This window comes from Equus quagga, chromosome 1 (genome assembly GCF_021613505.1).
Source record: "Equus quagga isolate Etosha38 chromosome 1, UCLA_HA_Equagga_1.0, whole genome shotgun sequence".
Lineage (NCBI taxonomy): Eukaryota > Metazoa > Chordata > Mammalia > Perissodactyla > Equidae > Equus > Equus quagga.
This window is the reverse complement of record NC_060267.1, coordinates 84,791,628-84,813,644: the sequence shown is the minus strand read 5'-3', so window position 1 is coordinate 84,813,644 and position 22,017 is coordinate 84,791,628. Positions and strand designations below refer to the sequence as shown.

At 37.4% G+C, this 22,017-nt stretch overlaps 1 protein-coding gene and 1 non-coding gene across 4 annotated transcripts in view; both read left to right on the top strand.

Annotated features, from left to right (window-relative positions):
• RC3H2 (ring finger and CCCH-type domains 2) overlaps window positions 1-22,017 on the top strand; it is a 46,058-nt gene that overhangs the window by 8,016 nt on the left and 16,025 nt on the right. For all 3 annotated transcript variants that reach the window (XM_046664769.1, XM_046664763.1, XM_046664772.1), the window contains exons 3-9: window positions 1,855-1,972; window positions 5,546-5,779; window positions 10,582-10,757; window positions 17,463-17,663; window positions 18,128-18,260; window positions 18,383-18,501; window positions 19,772-19,884. In XM_046664769.1, coding sequence (XP_046520725.1) covers window positions 1,855-1,972; window positions 5,546-5,779; window positions 10,582-10,757; window positions 17,463-17,663; window positions 18,128-18,260; window positions 18,383-18,501; window positions 19,772-19,884 — 1,094 coding nt within the window. The remainder of the gene's footprint in view (window positions 1-1,854; window positions 1,973-5,545; window positions 5,780-10,581; window positions 10,758-17,462; window positions 17,664-18,127; window positions 18,261-18,382; window positions 18,502-19,771; window positions 19,885-22,017) is intronic.
• Window positions 17,930-18,040, top strand: LOC124231382 (small nucleolar RNA SNORD90). Its single transcript, XR_006886508.1, has one exon. It is a non-coding gene; the product is annotated as a small nucleolar RNA SNORD90 (small nucleolar RNA).

Sequence of the window (22,017 nt, the reverse complement as noted above, 5' to 3'; positions counted from 1 at the left end):
TCCCCGTTTTACAGGTGAGAAAGAAGATGAAATTCTGTACATGATGCACTACATATTAAGCAAGAAAGTAAGGATTTTTCTGATTAATCACTTCTTAGAAAATTCAGTGGATTCAAATACTCCATTCCTTTAGTATCTTGATATTTAAAGTTTTCCTTTTAAAGCACATTTCAATGTTTATAGTCCAGTTAGACACTCTGAAATCAAGATGTGTCTACAGTAAGTCGTGTGTCATGATTTAATTGGCAGCATTTTTTTTTCATAATGGTTCCTCTTGCAAACAGTGGCATCTTAGATCCAATAAAATAATGCAGACTTTTTGTAATAATGCTAGCTACAGTCTATTTAGCGTCTGCTATAGGTCAGATATTGTGTTTGTTTTTTATAAATCTTCTCTCTCTGTTGGTCCTTGAAATAGTCTGCATACAGTGTGACTTCTGTTACTTTTCCAGCTTCACCTCCTACTATTGTCCTCACTCTTTTCTGCTTAAGCCATACTGGCCTCCTAGCCAATTTTCCGATATGCCAAACATGTTCCCACCTGAGGGCTTTTGTAGTGACCATTATCTTTGCCTAGAATACTCATTCCCTCTCCTCTTTCAGGTCTTTATTCAAATATCCTGATTCCCAGGAAAGCCTGTCCTGACCACCCCTGTTAAAATTGCAGACCCTCTCCAGCACTCCTAATCCTCCTTATCCTTGCTGTGTAATTTTACTGATCACCTTCTATCATACTGTATGTTTACTTACTATGTGTTTTTATTTATTGGCTGCCTCCTCTCTTCTCCACTAGAATGTGAGCTCCATAAGGGCAAGAAATTTTGTCTGTTTTGCTCACTGTTAGATGCCTATTGCCTAAAACTATGGTTGGCATCTGGTAAGCACTCCATAAAAATAAATATTTTTTGAATTAAATTGAATTTTCATAATCGCCCTATGAAATAGGGATTTTCATCTTCATTTTGCAGATTGGGAAACCATGATTTAGAGCAGTTAAACAGTTTATTCAAGATCACTCATAGAAGTGGCAGAGCTGCAGTTTATACCCAAGTTTTGACCTTTTGTTGAGAACACAGTGTTTTGTGGTGCTTATAATTCTAGCAAGGGGAGACAGACCATAAACAATAAATATCATAAGTAAATCGTATAGTAAGAAGATGCTAAGGGGAAAAAATTTTGCCTCTTTTCCTGCGTTTTTTTTTTTGGGGCTGAGGAAGATTTGCCCTGAGCTAACATCCATTGCCAGTCCTTCTCTTTCTTTTTTGTTTGAGGAAAATTAGCCCTGAACTGACATCTGTGCCGATCTTCTTCCATTTTTTTTTTTTTTTTCTCTAGTACGTGGGACACATCCACAGTGTGGTTGGTGAGTGGAGTAGGTCCACGCCCGGGATCTGAACCCATAAACCCGGGCTGCTGAAGCAGAGTCTGCATAACTTTAACCACTCGGCCCCTGAGCTGGGCCCTCTTTTTCTCCTAGTTTTTATTTTAAAATGCTTTTAGAAAAAGTTGCAAAAAGTAGTATACAGAGAATCTGTATAACTTTCTGCAGCTTCCCTTAATGTTAACACCTTTAAAAATCATAGTATAGTCACCATCCCAAGAAATTAATATAATACTATTAATTACCTCCTTGTTTTTTCCATTCATTAATCTACCCAGCCCCTGCTATTAAGTATGATAGCCTTGGTTCTGAGAAAGCAGTTTAGCTAGGTGTTTGGCTTTAATTTTACTTAAAATACTTTAATGTATTATCTCTGTGTTATAATTTTTACTCACCAAGATTATTATCAGGTATACAAATAACAGTTGCATGAGCGGGATGAATGTATTTCTTCATTTTTTCTTTGTTTTTAGGTACCAGATCATCAGTCAATAAAGTTAAGTAATCTAGGTGAGAACAAACACTATGAGGTTGCAAAGAAATGTGTTGAGGATTTGGCACTCTACTTAAAACCACTAAGTGGAGGTAAAGGTAAGTTCATAAAAAGTGTGTTACTGGTGAGTAGGACTTGGTAATACATTTACGTTGAAAGACTTGGTATTAATACCCTATTAAATAATTTTAAGTTTTGAAAATAAGTTTGGTTGAAGAGATCTTGGGAAACTTTTTCTTTTTTTTAAAGATTGGTACCTGAGCTAACAACCGTTGCCAATCTTTTTTTTTTTTTTCACTGCTTTTTTCTCCTCATATCCCCCCAGTATATAGTTGTATATTTTAGTTGTGGGTCCTTCTAGTTGTGGTATGTGGGATGCCACCTCAACATGGCTTGACGAGTGGTGCCATGTCCGCATCAGGATCTGAACCAGCAAAACCCTGGGCCGCCAAAGCCGAGCGAGAGAACTTAACCATTTGGCCATGAGGCTGGCCCCTTGGGAAACTTTTTGATTGAGAAAATTTGTTATACTATTTTCTGAAAATAACTGATATTGTTAATAATTTAAGAATTCCACTATTTTCTGAAAATAACTGATATTGTTAATAATTTAAGAATTCCTCAGATACATTTATATTTGTTGATTAATAGTGTTATATCAGAATATTAGTTTTGATAAGTTCTAAGACAGTTTCATGTATTCATGTATAATTCAATCATTTATTAACTTTTATTGAGTTCTTTTTTTTTTTTGAGGAAGATTAGCCCTGAGCTAACTTCTGCTGCCAGTCCTCCTCATTTTGCTGAGGAAGACTGGCCCTGAGCTAACATCTGTGCCCATCATCCTCTACTTTATATGTGGGACGCCTAGCACAGCATGGCTTGCCAAGCGGTGCCATGTCCGCATTCAGGATCCAAACCGGCAAACCCCAGGCTGCCAAAGCGGAACATGCGAACTTAACTGCTACGCTACTGGGCTGGCCCCTATTGAGCTCTAATAGTGGTTAGGGTCCCTTCTTCCATGGAACCCACAGTCTGTTGGGGGAGGTAGGCATACAAGTGCAATAAATTATTTTAAGTGCTATGACAGGAATGGAATTCTGTTTTGTTTATCATTGCATACCCAGTGACTGGCACATCATAGATGTATTAAAAAGTTGAATGAGGGGCTGGCCCTGTGGCCAAGTAGTTGGGTTCGTGTGCTCCACTTTGGCAGCCCAGGGTTTCTCTGGTTTGGATCCTGGGCACAGACATGGCACCCCTCATCAGGCCATTCTGAGGCAGCGTCGCACATAGCACAACAAGAAGGACTCACAACTAGAATATACAACTATGTAGTGGGAGCCTTTGGGGAGAAAAAGAAGAAAAGAAAAAAGAAGATTTGCAACAGATGTTAGCTGAGGTGCCAATCTTTTAAAAAAAAAAAACGTTGAGTGAATGAATCAGTCAAGTATTTATTTTGTACCTGCTCTGTGCTTTTCACTGTTGGATATTTTAGACATAGTGATTTCCTTGAGAAACTTACCCTGTCTACCACATTCGTTCATTCATTCATTGAACACATCTCTAAAGAATATGTACTATTTTGGTACTTTGGATACATTAGTAAAAATGCCTGTCCTCTGGTATGAGGACAGGCATTTATGTTTTGGAAGAGGGAGAAAGTCTAATAAACAAGTATAATAAAAAGTAATAAAAAATAAAATTATATAGTATGTTATAAATGAAACTTGGAAAGAAAACAATACATTTAGAGGGATCAGAAATGTCATGGTGAGGGGAGATGGGTAGGTTGCAATTTTATTTTATTTTATTGATTAATTTATTGAAATACAATTGACATAGAGGTTAAATATGGTGATTAATGTAGGCCTCATTGAGAAGGTAGCTTTTGAACTTGAAGTGAGATGAAAGAGGTCAGGTAGTTAGCCATGTAGGTTCTAGGGAGAAGACTGTTCCAGGCAGAAGGAATAGCAAAGTCCTCAAGGCATGCCTAGTATCTTCAAAGAACAATAGGAGAGTGTGCTGGAGCAGTATGAGTAAAGGGGAGAGCTGTATGAAATAGATGAAAAGAAATGGTGAGGCCAGATGATGCACAGATTTACAGGACATTTTAAAGACTTGAGTTTTTACTTTGACTGAAATTGGACAATCACTCTAGGGTTTGGAGCAGAGAAGTGATACAGTCTGACTAATATTAAAAGGATCACTCTAGCTGCTCTCTTGAGAATTCAGGATAGAAGGGCAAGGGTAGAAGCAGGTTATCACTTAATAGGCTGATGGAACAAGGTTAGTAGCAGTGGAGGTAGTGAGAAGTGGGTAGTCTGGGTATATTTTGAAGGCAGAGTCAAGAGGATTTCCTACATTATTGTATGTGGGGTATGAAAGAAAGAGCAGTGTCAAGTAAGACTCCTGGGTTTTTGGACCTGAGCACTAAGAAAGAGGTTGCCATCTGTTTAGACAGAGAATACAGCAGGTAGATCAGTTTAGGTAGGAAGATCAGGAGTTCAATTTTGGCATGTGAAGTTTGAGATGTCAGATCTTCACTTGGATGCTACTGAGTAATCAGTGCATATATGTTAAGGAATGAGGTATAGGAGCTCTAACTGGGAGTCATTGATGTATAGATGGTATATAAAGCAATACAACTGGATGAGATCACCTAAGTAGTAAGTGTAGATAGAAAAGAAAACAAAAACTGGGTTTTCAGGCCCTTTAACAGAAAGAAAAGATGAAGTCAGAAAGAGAAAAGATGAAATCAGCAAAGAAGACTGGAAAAAAAGGAGAAGGAAGGAAGAAAACCAAGAGAATAGGGTTTTCTGGAAGGCAGGTATTTAGTGGAGTTAGGGGTGATCACCTGTGTTGAGTGCTGTTGAGAGGTCAGGTAAGATAAAGACTGAGAATTGACCATTGATTTAGCAAAGTAGAGACAGTTGTCATGACAAGAGCAGGTTTGTTCAGTGATAGTGGCAAAACGTTGGAGTAGGTTTTAAAGATTGTGAAGCAAAGAATTAGAGATAGTGAATAGATACAACACTAGAGGATTTGCTACAAAAGGGAGGAAAGAAATGGAGCAGAGCTGGTAGGGGAAGAGATTTCAATAAAAAGATTTATTTATTTTTAAGGTGAGTGAAGTAACAGCGTGCTTGTTTTTATTGTATGCTGATGGAAATGATCAAATAAAAAGGGAAAAATTGATGATGTCGGGGAGAGGGGAGGGTTGCTGGAGCAATATCATTGTGTCAGGAAAAAGGAAATAGGATCTAAGATCTTGCCATTAAGCAGTGTTATTAAATGCCTTGTATACAATAAAAAACAATTAGAGCTGTTATTGATGATTATTTTTAGATTAAACTTTATTCATTCAACTTTAAATTTACTTTCAATAGTTTTAGTGAACATGGAGAATAGACTAAATAATACTCTCTTTTCGGGGACACATACAACCCAGGAACAGGATACCTGACTAAAATTTGAAGTAACTAAAAATTAGGCTCCTCTTACCACAGAGCAGTAATAAACAGACAAAATACTCATTATTAAAAAAATGAAAGTACCTTATGAGAACTCATTAGGAATTGTTGCTTAATAGTTAAATACAGATAATAAAAATTGACTTGTCTTTTTTAATTGAAAAAACATTAGTTTCCTTTGGTTCCTTTTTCCTAAAGGTGTAGCTAGTTTGAACCAGAGTGCACTGAGCCGTCCAATGCAAAGGAAACTGGTGACACTTGTAAACTGTCAACTGGTGGAGGAAGAAGGTCGTGTGAGAGCCATGCGAGCAGCCCGCTCACTTGGAGAAAGAACTGTAACGGAACTAATATTACAGCACCAGAACCCTCAGCAATTGTCTGCCAACCTATGGGCTGCTGTCAGGGCTCGAGGATGCCAGTTTCTAGGGCCAGGTAAGATAAAACACTATCTTGCCTTTCTTACTGGCTGTCAGGGCTAGAGGATGCCATTTCCTAAAGGAAGGTGAGACTCCCCCGACTCAACTTAGCATAATTAAAAATAAACCAGTTTTTGTTGATCATAATTGATGTGATAGTGTGGTAATGTTTTACAATAAATTTCTTATTTAATCCTCAGTGACCTTGAAGAGAGGTGACACAGATCCAATTTTACAAATTATAAAACTGAGTTAGAGAGAGGCCTAAGATTACACAGGTAGTAAGTAAAGGTAAAGTAAACTTTTTTTATGAAAAAAATCAAAAATTCTTGATCGGCATGCTCCACTTCAGTGGCCTGGCTTCAGTTCCCCGGTGTGGAGCCACACCACTCGTCTGTCAGTAGCCGTGCTCTGGCAGTGGCTCACGTGGAAGAACAAGAACTTAAAACTGTACTCAACTGGTTCAACTATGTACTTTGCAGGGGGAAAAGGAGGAAAAAGGAAGGAGGAAGAGTGGCAACAGATGTTAGCTTAGGGCGAATTTTCCCCTGGAAAAAAAGAAGATAGTGTTTCTCATATTAAGAGACATATACATTAAAATTATACTGAAATAACCATTTCTCACCTATCAGATTGGCAGACTCCGAAAGTTTGACAGTGTATTCTGTTGTCAAGGCCGTGGGAAAACATGTACTTTCATCTAGTAATGATGGGAATGCAAAGTAGTATAAACTCTAAAGAGGAATTTGGCAATAGCTAGCAAAATCATCTGTGTATTTACCCTTTGGCTCAACAGTCCCATTTCTAGGAATCTATCCCAAAGATGTAGCAAATAGTACAAAATGCATAAAGTTATAAAGCACTATTTGTAACAGTAAACATCTGGAAGCAACTTGGGTGTCTATGAATAAGAGACTGGTTTAATAAACTGGTATATCCTTCCAATGGAGTTACTACGCAGCTGTTGAAAGGATTGAGGAAGATGTATATATTCTGGTAAAGTGTGATCTCTAGATACATTAAGTTAGAAAATAAAAGAGAGGTGCAGAATACTGTGTTTATTATAGTATCTTTTATCTAAGAAAGGGAGAGAGATACAACCATTATCTACTTATTTCTTCATATTTTCCAAAAGAAACAATTGTAGGAAAAATAAGCAATAAACTTATGTAGAGGAGGGAGGAACCCAGAGAAAGCAGACAGGGACAAAAGCTAGACCTGGCTGAATGCACCTTGTTTTGTACTTTGGACCCATGTAAATGCCTTATTTAATTATAAAACAATTTTTAGTAAAAATAAATAATTAAAAATTTAAATAAAATGGATAAAACAAAACATTAGCAAGTTGGTAGCATGTTCATTAGAAATGAATTACTTAAGGTGACTTTAGAACACAGTATTTTGATTTTTATATCCCTAGTGGGATGTATAATCCTAAATTGTATTTGCTATTCATATTGTTCAATATTTCATTGGTATTGTTATTTTGAAACTATTACACAGACACATAGTAGGATAAAGCAAGTAAGCAATTATGTTAATGCCGTTAGGAACCAAGATTTTCAGCATTTAATAAAAAAGATACAAGTATGAAATAATTTATGTGAAAACCCTGCAGTCTTAATTTTGAATTGCCAGTATCAGTATAGACTCATTTACTTTTCTTTTTCTAAAAGAAAGCCTGTTTCCTAGATCTCTCCACTGAAGAGGCTAAGAAGCAGTGAATAGCCTTAGCACCCAGATTGTGGCCTTTAATAAAGGGTGTTGAAGGTATCCTCTTTTAGCAGAACTCCAGCTAATAAATTTAGGAAAAAAAATTAAAATTAGAAAAATCACAAATTGCAACCTCAAATGAATTAATGGGTCAAGGCAGCAATTATTGTGAGTATTAAAACCATTAGATGAAAGGTTGCTGGGAGAATTTATAATAGATGGATAAGGCCTGAACTTATCCCCTAATCAACCATAACATTATAATAGTGAGACAACTAGGCCTTATATTTCTCTTGATTTTGATACATGGAATAAGTATGCTTGGCAAACACAAAACAAAACCTCATTCTGAATCTACCCAAGCCCTCTAGTTTACATGAAATAGGGAGATAAAGGAACACATTTAAAAACACTGCAAGCACAAAATTAGCCAAATCAAGAATGTGGGAAATTGGAAAATGATTGTTTCTTCAACAGATAACTGGATTTCCTTTTAAATGGGAGGGGGTTGATAAAGGGGAGCTAGTGTAGATTTTTTTTTAAATCCTGAAGACATATCAACCAATAGCAGTGTATGGACTTTTTTGGATATTTACTCAAAGAAACCAACTATATAAAGAAATCTTCTGAGACAATGGAAGAAAATTCAACATGGACTGGATGTTAGATGATATTAAGGAAATATATTACTTTTTATAGATGTGATAATGGTGTTGGGGGAAAAAAAGGCCTTACATGTTAGAAGTTCATGATGAATTATTTAAGGGTGACGTGCTGTGTTGTCTGGGATTAACAAAACACTCCAGCCAAAGCAAACTAGGGAATTGGGTAAAGAATAGGTGAAATCCTGCTGGCAAAAGCTGTGTTATGGGTACATGTTATCTCTATTTTTGTGTATGTTTAAATTTTTTATAATACAAAGTTAAATTGAAAAATAATTTTAAAAATTCACATTTATATATAAGTTAAGAATGCTACTTTTCAATATTTCCTCATGTTTATTTATCTTACCTAAGAAGCACTAGGCTAGGTGTCAAATGTCGTTTGTTCTACAACTCAACGATGAAAAGACAAATGACCCAATTAAAAAATGGGCCAAGGGCTTAAATAGACATTTCTCCAAAGAAGATAAACAGATGGCCAAAAACCACACGAAAAGATACTCGGCATCATTAGTCATTAAAGAAATGCAAATCAAAATCATAATGAGATACCACTTCACACCCACTAGGTTTGCCGTAATTTTAAAAATGGAAAATAAAAAGTGTTGACAAAGTTTTAGAGAACTTGGGAATGTTAAATGGTGCAGCCTCTGTGGAAAAGAATTTGACAGTTCCTCAAAAAGTTAAACATAGAATTACCATATGACCCAGCAGTTCCACTCTTAGGTATGTACCCAAAAGAGTAGAAAACAGGTATTCAAACTAATACTTAGACACAAATGTTTATAGCAGCATTATTCACAATAGGTCAGAAGGTGGAAACAATCCAGATGTCCATCAACTGATGATAAACAAAATGTGGTCTATCCATAAATAAAATATGGTTCATCCATAAAAAGGAGTGAAATACTGATACATGCTACAATGTGGATGAACCTTGAAAACACTATATTAAATGAAAGAAGCCAGACAAAAGGTCACATATTCTATGATTCCATTTATGTGAAGCATCCACAAAGGTAAATCCATAGAGCTAGACATCAGACTAGTGATTGCCAGAGTCTGGGGGTAGAGGGTATGGAGAGTGACTGCTTAATGGCTATAGGGTTCCTTTGAGGTGATGAAAATGTCTTAGAACTAGATGGAGTTGATGATTGTACAACATTATGAATTGTATAATTTAAAATGGTTAATTTTACATTATGTGAATTTTACCTCAATTGAAAAATAAAAAGTCCTTGGTTCTAGTTACAGTTTTGCTGCTAACCAGTTGTGAACCTTGGCCTTGTCGCTTAGCTTCTCTGGGCCTCAGTGCCTCACTTGGACAAAAAGGGGTTTGATTTTTAATGTAGGTTGTGGATGATCTCTCAGCTCTAAAGTTTCATTATTTTAATTGAGAGCCAATGTATTTTTAACTTTTAATTTTGAAATAATTTCAAATTTATCAGAGTTGCAATAATAAGGCAGAGAATTTCCTATATACTCTTTATCTATGTTTATTAATATTTAATATTTTGCTATATTTATTATATTACTCTTTCTCTTTTTTCAACCATTTGAGCATAGGTTGCATATTTCATCCCCTTACTACTTCAGTGTGTTTCCTAACAACAAGGATACTATCTTACATAACACTACACTACATTCATCAAATTCAGAAAATATTGATAAAATACTAGAATCTATACTTCGTATACCAATTTTGACAATTATTCCAAAAAAGTCTTTTATGGCATTTATTTTCTTCCAATATGTGATCCAGTCCAAGATCACTTATTGAATTTATTTGTCACATCTCTTTTTAAGTCTTGTTAATCTGGAACCGTCCCTCAGCCTTTCTTTGTCTGACGTTGGTATACTTGAAGAATACGGGCCAGTTATTTTATAAAATATTCTTTAATTTGGTTTTGTCTGATGTTCCCTCATGATTAGATTCAGATTATATTATACATCTCTGACTGGAAAACAACATAAATGAATACCTTCTTTAGGTATTGCATCCAGAGGCTAACTCATATCACTTTAAAATTATATACAAAATAGTTCTGACAGGCAAAGTAACAGTCTCGTGCATAAAAAAATTACCATTTTTCATAACACTCCTGTGTGTCTTTTACATATTATTTAATTGTTGGGGTAGCTCTGTGTGTTTTATAAATGAGGACTTTTCATTTTAACATCATGATACAGTTGATTATTAAATGTCTGCAGAAGATATTTTAAGTTCTGTTAACTTGTGTTCCCATCATTTGTTTAGTAGGAATATGTTTTGTTTGATTACTTTTTAAGTGAAGTGTATTTGTGTATGTGTGATGTCCTTTTTTTGTGCCAACTGAATACAAACTGGATAATGGACCACCATAAGCTAATACCCAAAAACGTCTGTGACAGACATGATCTGCGGGTTCCTCATTTATTATAAACTCATGTTCCTTACTTCTAGCTATGCAAGAAGAGGCCTTGAAGCTGGTGTTGCTGGCATTAGAAGATGGTTCTGCTCTCTCAAGGAAAGTTCTGGTACTTTTTGTTGTGCAAAGACTAGAACCAAGATTTCCTCAGGCATCAAAAACAAGTATTGGTCATGTTGTGCAACTACTGTATCGAGCTTCTTGTTTTAAGGTAAGTAGCTAGCAACCATGTAAACATTACATGTGTGTGTGAGACCGCGGCTTCCTAGAAGAGGTGTTACCTGGTCTAGAGGCCTAGAGCTGCAGGATGCTTATGAGAGTTGGAAGGAGACTTTTTTCCTTCTGCATTGATTGCTTCTGTGATACTACGTACTGGGAATAGGAACACGTATGTGAAGGTGTCAGTAACACAAAGCAGAATATAGGGACATAATTTGGTAAACTTGACTCTTGGGATAGTAAAAGTAAAAAGAAGCCTAATTCAGTTCTATTTACCATCTTAAAAGGGAATCAGGAACTATACTGAAAACTTCATACGAGTAAACAAATGTTTTAACTTCCCCATTATTATTTTTATCTCATTCTCTGTGGTGATTAGATTGAAGCCTTTAATCTGAAGGTGGCCTATATGTTGTTTTAGGGACAAAAAGGGAGTAAAAAGTTGAGGAGATTGCCCCATTCTGCAGTCTGCAAAGCACCCTGGGTTTTTTTGTTTGGGGGGGTTTTTTTTGGTAGAGAGGTCAGGGAAGAACCCCAAGATATTTAGAAATGTGGTTTCATTGTCTAATAACCTTGTGAATGGCAACAAGTACTGAGAGAAGAGGAAGGTAGGCTGAATACATGAAGTTTCTGCATGTTACAAGAGTATAGGTTGCTGGCTGCATCTTGAGAAAGGCTTATCGACTTCTGTGAAAGTAGAACATCTAATTTGAAATCAAAGCTTATTTAGGTTATTTTGCTGGTTTTATAGACCCAAGAGTGAAAATAGTTCAGATAGAAAAAGGTTTTTCTGGTCAGACTGCTCACTTTGAGATAACAGGTAATTGATGATGGAAATATGTTCAAATGAGTTCACTTATCTCCACTAATGAGGCTTGGACACTATCTGCCTGATGTTATAGTGCTTGATTTTGTGTCTTTAGGGCAGCAATTGAAATGAATCTCTGGGGGCTGGCCCAGTGACGTAGTGGTTAAGTTTGCACACTCCGCTTTGGCAGCCCAGGGTTGACTGGTTTAGATCCCGGATGCAGGCCTACGCACCACTTACCGAGCCACACTGTGGCAGGCATCCCACATATAAAATAGAGGAAGATGGGCACAGACATTAGCTCGGGGCTAATCTTCCTCAACAACAACAAAAAGAAAAAAGAAAGAAAAAGAAATGCATCTCTGGTTCCTCAAACATTATGTTTTTGGCTAAGTAGCCAAATTACAGAGATCATTTATCATCCTGAAATGACCAGCTAGGTTCTCACACTGTATTACTGATTTAATGGGGTTTTTTCCTCAGAAGTATCATACTGATTTGTGGTTTATGATTGTCTTATATCTATAACTGCTACTAATATCTGACATTTGAGTAACACTCATTTAGAAAGTGACTTTAATTTCGTGCTTTCGTTTCATCCCCACTGCCCTGTCATTTAACATGTTAAAGCAGTGTTTAGATTAATAAAAGGATATTATGCTGACTTAACTGCAAAATGACCTCTCTTGGGTGGCATTTACTCTAGTAAACTCACCATTGTTAAAGGTCTTTTCCTTTGACTTTATAAGCTTAGAGACCTGAATTTTGTGGGTGCCTTCAGTAGATTCTTTCCTCAGGAACAGAATCACCCTAACCAAGGTCACATAAAACAGATTATCAGTTTTAGTAATTTGTAATGAGAAGTACAACTCTTAAATGACATGAATTCTCATGTTGTAGATACTTTCGTGTAAAAGAGTATCCAGGGGCTGACCCTGCAGTGTAGTGGTTAAGTTTAGTGCTCTCCACTTCGGCAGCCCGGGTTTGTGTGTTCAGATCCTGGGCACAGATCTGTGCCATTTGTCAGCCATGCTGTGGCCGCAACACACATAAAAGTGGAGGAAGATTGGCACAGATGTTAGCTCAGGGCTAATCTTCCTCGACAACAACAACAAAAGTATCAAACTTTTGCTTGCTTAGCATGGAATCAGACAAAGGAGAGTTAATAATGTTTAGTGAAGTGGTTCTCGATTAAAGGTACACATTAGAATCACCTATGGAGTTTTTAAAAGTATACATTCCTTCATCCCATCTCCAGTTAGTCTGATTTGGTGTATCTGATGTGGAACTTGAGCATTCGTGTTGTTATTGTGTTGTTAATGTACAGTCAAGTCAGTTCTGACTTGCAACTGAATGAGTGAGTGATGTCCACAATGTCCTATCCTCGCCAGTCCTACTCATCTCCTGTAGACTCATGCCTATAGCTTCCTTTTTGGAATCAATCCATCTCATATTTGCTCTTCCTCTTTTCCTGCTGCCTTCTACTTTTCCCAGCATTATTGTCTTTTCCAAATAATCCTGCCTTCTCATGATGTGCCCAAAGTAAGACAGCCTCAGTTTTACCATTTTTGCCTCCAGCAATAGTTCAGGCTTAATTTGCTCTAGGACCTAATCATTCATCTTTCTGGCAGTCCAGGGTATCCATAGAGCTCTCCTCCAATACCGTATTTCAAATGAATAAATGTTTTTCCTGTCAGCCTTCTTCACTGTTCAGCTTTCATACCTGTACACAGTAATTGGGGAATCCAAGGGCGTGGTTAATCTAGGCCTTTAGTCTCTAATGACTCTTCCTTACACTTAATGATCTTTCCTAATTCTTTTGTTGCTGCCTTTCCAAGTTTCAGTCTTCTCTTGATTTCATGGCTGCAGTCTCAATTTAAATAGATCACTGAACCAAGGTAAACAAAATCTTTAACAATTTCAGTGTCTTCATTGTCTTTATTAAAGTTGTGTAGTTCTTCTATAGTCATGATTTTTGTCCTCTTGATGTTCAGATGCATGCCTGCTTTGCCACTTTCTTTTTTTAAAGATTTTATTTTTTCCTTTTTCTCCCCAAAGCCCCTCTGGTACATAGTTGTACATTCTTCATTGTGGGTCCTTCTAGTTGTGGTATGTGGGACACTGCCTCAGCGTGGTCTGATGAGCAGTGCCATGTCTGCGCCCAGGATTCAAACGAATGAAACACTGGGCCCGCCTGCAGCGGAGCGCGCAAACTTAACCACTCGGCCACGGGGCCAGCCCCTGCCACTTTCTTTTTTCGCGTTTGTCAGAAGTCGTTTCTAGTCATTGCTGCTTTCTGCCAGTAAGATAGTGTCATCTGCATATCTTAGACTGGTAATATTTCTTCCACCAATTTTCACTCCTCCGTCTGTCTAGCTCCAGCTTTTTATATGATATGTTTTGTGTACAGATTAAACAGATAGAAAGGTAAAATGTACCCTTGTCTGACACCTTTGCCTATAGGCAACCGTTCTGTCTCTCCATGTTCTCTCCTGACAGTGGTTTCTTGTCGCCAAAGTAGGTTACGCATCAGGATAATCAAACGGGCTGAGGCATGCCCGTTTCTATCAGAGCAGCCCATAGTCTTTCATGATCCATGCAGTCAAATGCTTTACTGTAGTCTAAAACAGAAACTAACCTTCTGAAATTCTTTGAAGCACTACAGTAGCCAACGAATAATCGCAGTTAGATCTTTTGTGCCTCTCCCTTTTTGAAATACAGCTTGGATGTCAGGTGTTTCTTGCTCCATATAAGGTAACATGCCTTCATTGTGGCACCTTGAACATCACTCTACTTGATGGGAAGTTAGAGCAATGGTCCTATAGTTACTGCAGTTCTTGGCCTTTCCCTTTTTTGGGGATTGGGATCTATATTGAGTATTTCTAGTCTGTAGGCCATTCCTTTGTTTTGCATATTTGTTGACATATTCTTGTGAGAATTTTGACAGATTTAGTCTGTGACTTGAAATAATTCTGTTGATATCTCATCTACCCCTGGTGACTTGTATCTTCCCAGTACTTTGAGGGCAGCTTTCACTTCACTTTCTAAAATTACACGTTCTTCGTAGGAATCTTCAAAGAACGTGTCATCCTTTTGTCTCTTCTGTATAGATCTTCAGTATTCTGTTTCTGCTTTCCCTTTATTTTCTCCTGATCAGATAGTGTGCTTCCCTGTTGGTCATTCAGCATTTCTAATCCAGGTTTAAATTTCTTGTTGATTTCTTGAATCTTCTGGAAGAGACCTCTTGTTCTTCCTCTTTTGTTTTCTTCTGTCTCTGTGTTGGCCATTAAAGGAGTTCTCTTTATCTCTATATAATAGTTGCTGGAAAGCTGCATTCAGGATTCTAATCCTGCTGTTGTCACCTTTTACTTTTGCTTCTCACTTGTCCTTAACAATTTTTAGCCTTTCTTCTGTTATCCATCTCGATTTTTCTTTTCTTTTTATTTCAGACATTGTCTTTTTGCATTCTTCCTTAAAAATAATTCTGGTTTCGGTCCCTAGTTCTTCTGGTTCTTGGTCAATTAAACTTAACAGTGCAAATCTGTTTTTTATGTGGACTTTAAATTCATCAGGAATGTTATTTACATTATATTTTGGCACTACAATTCCTTCAGTGCTCTTCTTCAGCTTTACTCTGATATTTGATATTAACAGTGCATGATCAGTACTGTAGTCTGCTAGTCTTGTTTTGGCAGAGAATACAGCTTCTCTGTCTCCTGCTTCCAATTACATAGTCTGTTTGATTTCTATATTGGCCATCTGGTGATGTCCGTGTGTACAGTTGTCTGTTCAGCTGCTTAAAGCATCTGTTTGGGTTGGACAGATTGATGGATGGGTTGTTGAGCATTCATATATACCTTTTAATTATGTGCTTCTCAAAGCCAGATTTTGATTACCTAAAATTATCGCTTTTAAAGCTTCTGATGCACAGGAGATTTGATGCACATTAAAAGAATTTTAGGGGGCGGGCTCCGTGGCCGAGTGGTTAAAGTTCACGTGCTCCGCTGCGGCAGCCCAAGGTTCGGATCCTGGGCGCGGACATGGCACCGCTCGTCAGGCCACGTTGAGGTGGCGTCCTGTATCCCACAACTAGAGGGACCTGCAACTAAGATATACAACTATGTACAGGGGGGGTTTGGGAAAAGATTGGCAAAGTTTTTTGGGCCGGGGCCAAATTTTAAAAAAAAAAAAAAAAAAAGAATTTTAATAGGACCAGGCTCTGTTAGCCACCTCTGTCATCTTTACTGCTCAGATGGGTAGATGCTTATGCTGCTCAAGAGGCACCCTGTAGCCTACATAGTGGTTGGATGAGTACTACCATCCTCTGGTTCTTTGGGTTTCTTTTTTTTTTTTTTTTTTTTGAGGAAGATGGCCCTGAGCTAACTGCTGCCAATCCTTCTCTTTTTGCTGAGGAAGACTGACCCTAAGCTAACATCTGTGCCCACCTTCCTCTACTTTATATGTGGGATGCCTACCACAGCATGGCGTGCCAAGTGGTGCCATGTCCGCACCTGGGATCCGAACTGGCGAACCCCGGGCCGCTGAAGCGGAACATGCGCTTTTAACTGCTGTGCCACCAGGCCAGCCCCTGGGTTTCTTGTTTCTGTTTTTTAGGTCAATAATTCCTCCTTTTGTTTCCTTGGAGTTTCTTTAAATAGGTTATGGTAGAATATAGATTTTTGTGACTTCTAAGTTATACTCTACTTTTTCTTAAATTATACTTAAGATCATGTTTATTAGAATTTTGGGTGTCCCATACTTTTCTCTAATGTATTTATATATTCCCAAGAGAATTGTGAACCGATACTATTAAGTTAACTCTCGGATGGTAACTCCGTTTCCCCATCTTCTTGTTCTTGGGGCCCATGATACTGTTGTCTCATGTGCCAACAACAGCAATAGAAACAACCAGTGGAGGTGGTCTGGGGATATTTTCATTTTACTGATGAGAAAATCATCATTTTGAATAGTTTGAATGGTTTGTTCAGTCTAAGTTTCAGAACCTAGACTGGTCCTGGGTATTTCACTGTGGCCATTAGCATGTTTTAGTGGTTTAGGAATAAGTTTGTCTCATTTATTGTGGAAGTTGTCTAGCCATACACCTGCATGTTTAGACATGCAGGATGATAATTAGACAATTTCACTAGGACATGTGAAACTCTGTAACTTGAATTTTTTTTTTATCACTTAAGTATAAATTAAAGCTGTATAAATACCCTAATGATTATTTTTGTGGTGGCAGAAAACTTCTTAATCATCATTTGATAGTACTAATATATATGCCTAACCATTGGCTGGACTGATCATGTCACTCCTCTGCTTAAAAGTCCTTAGTGGCTTCCCATTCCCTTCAGGATAATATCCAAATTTCTCACCATAATATACAAGGCCCTCTGTGATTCTTCTCTGGCCTACATCTTAGCCTTTAATTCTGTGTGCTCCGCTCTTTCCGTCTCTCTTTCACCACTTGACACTCTTTAGAATTCTATTCCTCACCCTTCTTTGCCTTCAAGACTCAGTTCATGTAGCCTTCTTCTGGGAAAAGCCTCCTCTGATACCCCTTCCCTCCTCCACCAGTCAAATTTAATTACCTTTCCTTTATATTGCCATAGAGCCTTATAATAGCACTTATACTATAATTTTCTGTTTACAAATCTCTTCCCTACCAACTCCTGAGCTCATAGAGGGAAGGCAGGACTATATATTGGGTTATGTAAGTTCTGCTTTGTTCCAAAAAGAATTTGTGGTAAGGACGTTATCTTCTTTGCACCTTCTTTGTGTGGTATCTGATATGTAATAGGTGCCTCACCCCCCAAAAAGAATTGCTTAGGGGAGGGGGAGAAAGCATACTAATTCTAGTGTGGTTTTTTTCCCTGCTTTCTCTTTTAGGTTACTAAAAGGGATGAAGACTCTTCCCTGATGCAGCTAAAGGAGGAATTTCGGAGTTATGAGGCATTACGCAGAGAACATGATGCCCAAATTGTTCATATTGCTATGGAGGCAGGACTCCGTATTTCACCTGAGCAGTGGTCCTCTCTTCTATATGGTGATTTGGCACATAAATCACACATGCAGTCTATCATTGATAAGGTTTGTGAAATTAGAAATGCTGATTTTATATCATTGCTGTTAAGATTGAAGAGTATTGAAATCTTCTGATACAACAAAGAGACAACCAGTTGGAGATTCCTACATTTTAAAATATCAGACTCTTTATAAACTATCTTTTTTTTTTTTTAATTTAATTCTCAAAATAAACTAAGGGACGCAAATGCAGAATATTAGCATAAAAGCAGCCTTGCTTACGAAATCTGTTGTTTGTCTACATTCAGACCCAGAGAGCTAATACAGTTTATAAATAAGTTTTCTAAGTGTCTGATGATGAATTTCATAGGGCAGATTCTGAGGTGAAAATTTAATTCATCACTGATACTCCTACTATGGAATCTGAAGACGCTTGAAAATCTGTTTAGTATGTTGACTTAATGAAAGTATTTGAATATAGCCATGTCATAAGAACCAGAGTAAAAACCATTCTGTTTTCTGTTTGTTAGCTGCAGTCTCCAGAATCATTTGCAAAGAGTGTCCAGGAATTGACAATTGTTTTGCAGCGAACAGGTGACCCAGCTAACTTAAATAGACTGAGACCTCATTTAGAGCTTCTTGCAAACATAGACCCTAATCCAGGTATATGGGAAAATATTCAATTGCTTATGCTTTTTCTACCTTTAAGGTAAATAACACAAGAGAATTACTGCTAAGAAATTCTTCCCCACCCCCCATCCCATCCCCTTGGCCTCTTATTATAGATGCTGTTTCACCAACTTGGGAGCAGCTAGAAAATGCAATGGTAGCCGTTAAAACAGTGGTTCATGGCCTTGTGGACTTCATACAGAATTATAGCAGAAAAGGCCATGAGACACCTCAGGTAAGCACATTTATTGCACTTTCGACTGCTGTTACCTCTAACACAGGTTCATACTGAACATCTTCACAAGCTGTTGGTTAATGGACTGCTTATGTGACTCTTAATCTCTCATACGTTTTTATTGTCTCTGTTTTTTTGGGAGAAGCTCATGTTTTAGTGTACCTGATCAATAATTCATAGCACAGCAATAGTTGGGAGAATGTGTTGAATATGAGTCCACTGCAAATGTTTTTGATCAAGTATAGATCATTGATTCCTTCCAAACATTTTGTCTAATTCTTTTCTAATGTAGGGAAATTGTCACTTTTTCTCCATTGCTGTCACACAAATGTGAATTTCTATTTGTAAATGTGTGGGATTTGGATTTTTAAAATATTTTTCATCTACTTTAGAAGGAATTATTTAAGGTATAATCCTTTATTCTAATAATAACATCCATTTATTAAGTTACTATGAGCCAGTCCCTACGTTCAGTATTTTATGTGTATTATTTCTAATCCTTACAGCCACCTGCAAAATAATTGTTGTTCCCAAGCTGAAGTTTAAAGAGGTTAAATAACATATCTAAGGTCATGGTGGCAGTAAGTGACAGAGTTGGGATCAAATCTACTCCAAAGTGATCTTTCCACTCTTCTCTCCTTATTCTATTAGAAGGCAGTATAATATTCAAATATTAACTGAAAGATAAATGTTTAATCTTTATTAAATTCACAAAAATGACGTCTTAGATTTTGATGCAAATTATGGTGGTTATGATGAGGTTTTTTATTTTGCTGCATTGTTTGTGTGAACTTAATCAGAGCTCCAAGCCTAAGAAGAGAGTTGTACTCTCAAGTTGACAAGTAAATTCATATTTCTTAATTTTTCACTTTCAGGGGAAATTGTATTCTACCTTCCTTGGGAAAGTTTGAGTAGACAAAGCTTATGGCTTTTTTAATGCTTTTTAAAATTGTTTATTGGTATTGTTGTTTTAAGACAGCAATGACTTGATGAGAAATCTTTTATTTTCGTGGGCGTTATGTTGCCTGACAAATGAATGGACATAACATTTGAACTAGTTTCAGATAATCCTCAGAAGGAATGTCTACAATACGAACTCAGGGTTAAGCATAACTCATAACTAGAAATAATAGAATGGTAGTAGTTTCAGCACAAGAATTACTTGTGTAATGTGAAAAAGAGTTAAAGCTGTAATGATAAAATTCTGAAGTCCCAAGAGTGAATAAAAACTGAATCTTCACTTTTCCACGCATTGATTTTCTTTTTGTAGCCTCAGCCAAACAGCAAATATAAGACTAGCATGTGCCGAGATCTGCGACAACAAGGGGGGTGTCCACGAGGAACAAATTGTACTTTTGCCCATTCTCAGGAAGAGCTTGAAAAGTAAGTTATGAGAATTCACTTACATATGGGTTTACTTTTTGGTCATTAAGAAAGTGTTAGATACAAAGGCACAATTAAGTTCACATTGTAGAGTTCTTTAGATTGCAAAATAACGTTTTCTTTTGCAACTATGCCTTATTGCTTCTGGGAGCAAGATTAACATAAGTGAAGGGCCGGCCTGTAGCCCAGTGATTTTGTTAGCAAGCTCTGCTTCCATGGCCCAGGGGTTTCGCTGGTTTGGATCCTGGGCGCAGACCTAGCACTGCTTATCAGGCCATGCTGAGGCAGATCCCACATAGCAGAACTAGAGAGACCTGCAACCAGAGTATACAACTATGTACTGGGGGACTTTGGGGAGAAGAAGAAAAAAAAGGAAGATTGGCAACAGATGTTAGCACAGGGCCAATCCTTAAAAAGCAGACATAATAAGTAATTTATAACCTTATTCAAAGGTCATATCTTAGACCATTGAGTAGCTGGAATCCATGTTTCTGCTGAGCACCTGTGCAGAGTGAAAATATCCCTATGTGCTATCTTATTTGCTCAGGTTCCATTGAAGATAAAGTCCCAGGTAGAATGGTAAAGCAGATAGATTTTCTTTTTAAGGCTTTTGATCTTTTTAACATTCATTTTTCTGTGTCTTCTTTTGTCTTTCTCCTCTCCTGTAAGTCATCCCTTTCTCTATATTCATTTGCCCGAGACATAAAAGTAAATGGGTATAAGCTATATTATGTATTCTCTAAATTTTTCTTGTGTTTTTTAACCAAATTATTCATCATTGAAATCTCACCAAAAAATCTATCCCAGCCTTTCTACTAGAACAACTAGCCTGTATATCAACTCTTAATGGACATCTCCCTTTTGTTTTTAGACATTTTAAACTCATCTTGGGCTAATTTTCTCCTCCCCTGCATCCTCCTCTTCTACCTTCCATTCTGCTCTCCTCCAGTGTACCCTGTTGAGCCAGTTATACATGCCATATTATAGGAATCATCTTTGTCAGCTTTCTTTCACCTGCTTGTCTTAGTCACCAGGTTCTGTCAGTTAAGTTTCCTATATGTTTCTCAACTCTTTCTCCTTCTTTCCATCCTTAGAGTCCAAGCTATCATCCCTTTTCTTGATCCACAGTTGCCTCCTAACTAGTCTTCTAATAGCTGCTGTTGCCCACTCCCAATCCCATTATTCCTCATTAAAACAGGGAGAACGTTGCACAAAAGGCTTATTGCAGATAATGAGAAGCTTAGTTATTAGTTTCACATTACCCTGTAGATAAAGATATAGCATCTAGATTTGTGGTCTGTAAGACCCTGCATTATCTAGTCTGTGCCTGTCTTTCTGATCTCATGTCACAGCACTCCCTAATTGTGTTCTATGCTCAAGCCACACTGACCTTCTGTCAGTGCCCAGAATGCACCAAGCATCTTCCCACTTCAGGTCTTTTATGTAATCCTCTTCCTTTTAGCCTTGCCTGTGGAGCTTTTCTTTTGTCTAGCTCATTCTTCACTTTTTCAGGGGGATCCTCCCAATATTTCATATTAAACCAGGTTCTTCTTTATCATGCTTATCAAAGTTATAATTAATTTATGGTCTGTTTTAAGGGTTGACAGACTTTTCTGTAAAGGTCCAGATATTTTTTAAGCTTGGTAGACCATACAGTGATCTCTGTTGCAACTACTCAATTCTGCCATTGTAGCAAAAAAGCTACCATAGACAATGCATAAAATAGGCATGGCTGTAAACTTTATTTACAAAAGAAGGCAACTTTTGCCCAAGGGCAGTAGTTTCCTGACCCAATCTATTGAATGTTTGTCCACCTTAATGAAGTGTAAGCTCCATGGACTCTATCTGTCTTGTCTATTGTTGTCTCCTGTTTTCAGTGGCTAGCAGTGGGGCATGCACATGATCAGCTCTACAGCAGCACCAGTGTGATGGAGTGAAGATACATTTGTGTGCATTAAAAAGAAGAGCAGAAACATGCTTCTCTTCTCAGTTTTTCCACCTGCTGGAAGCCTAGAGAGGCTGCAGGAGTCCTAAGAAAAAATTATATTGTTTGTACCCAGTCAAGGCAGCTCTGTCTACAGAGTTTTACATCAAGATGATTTCTGAGACTCTAGGAGATGTATTGAGCTTGTC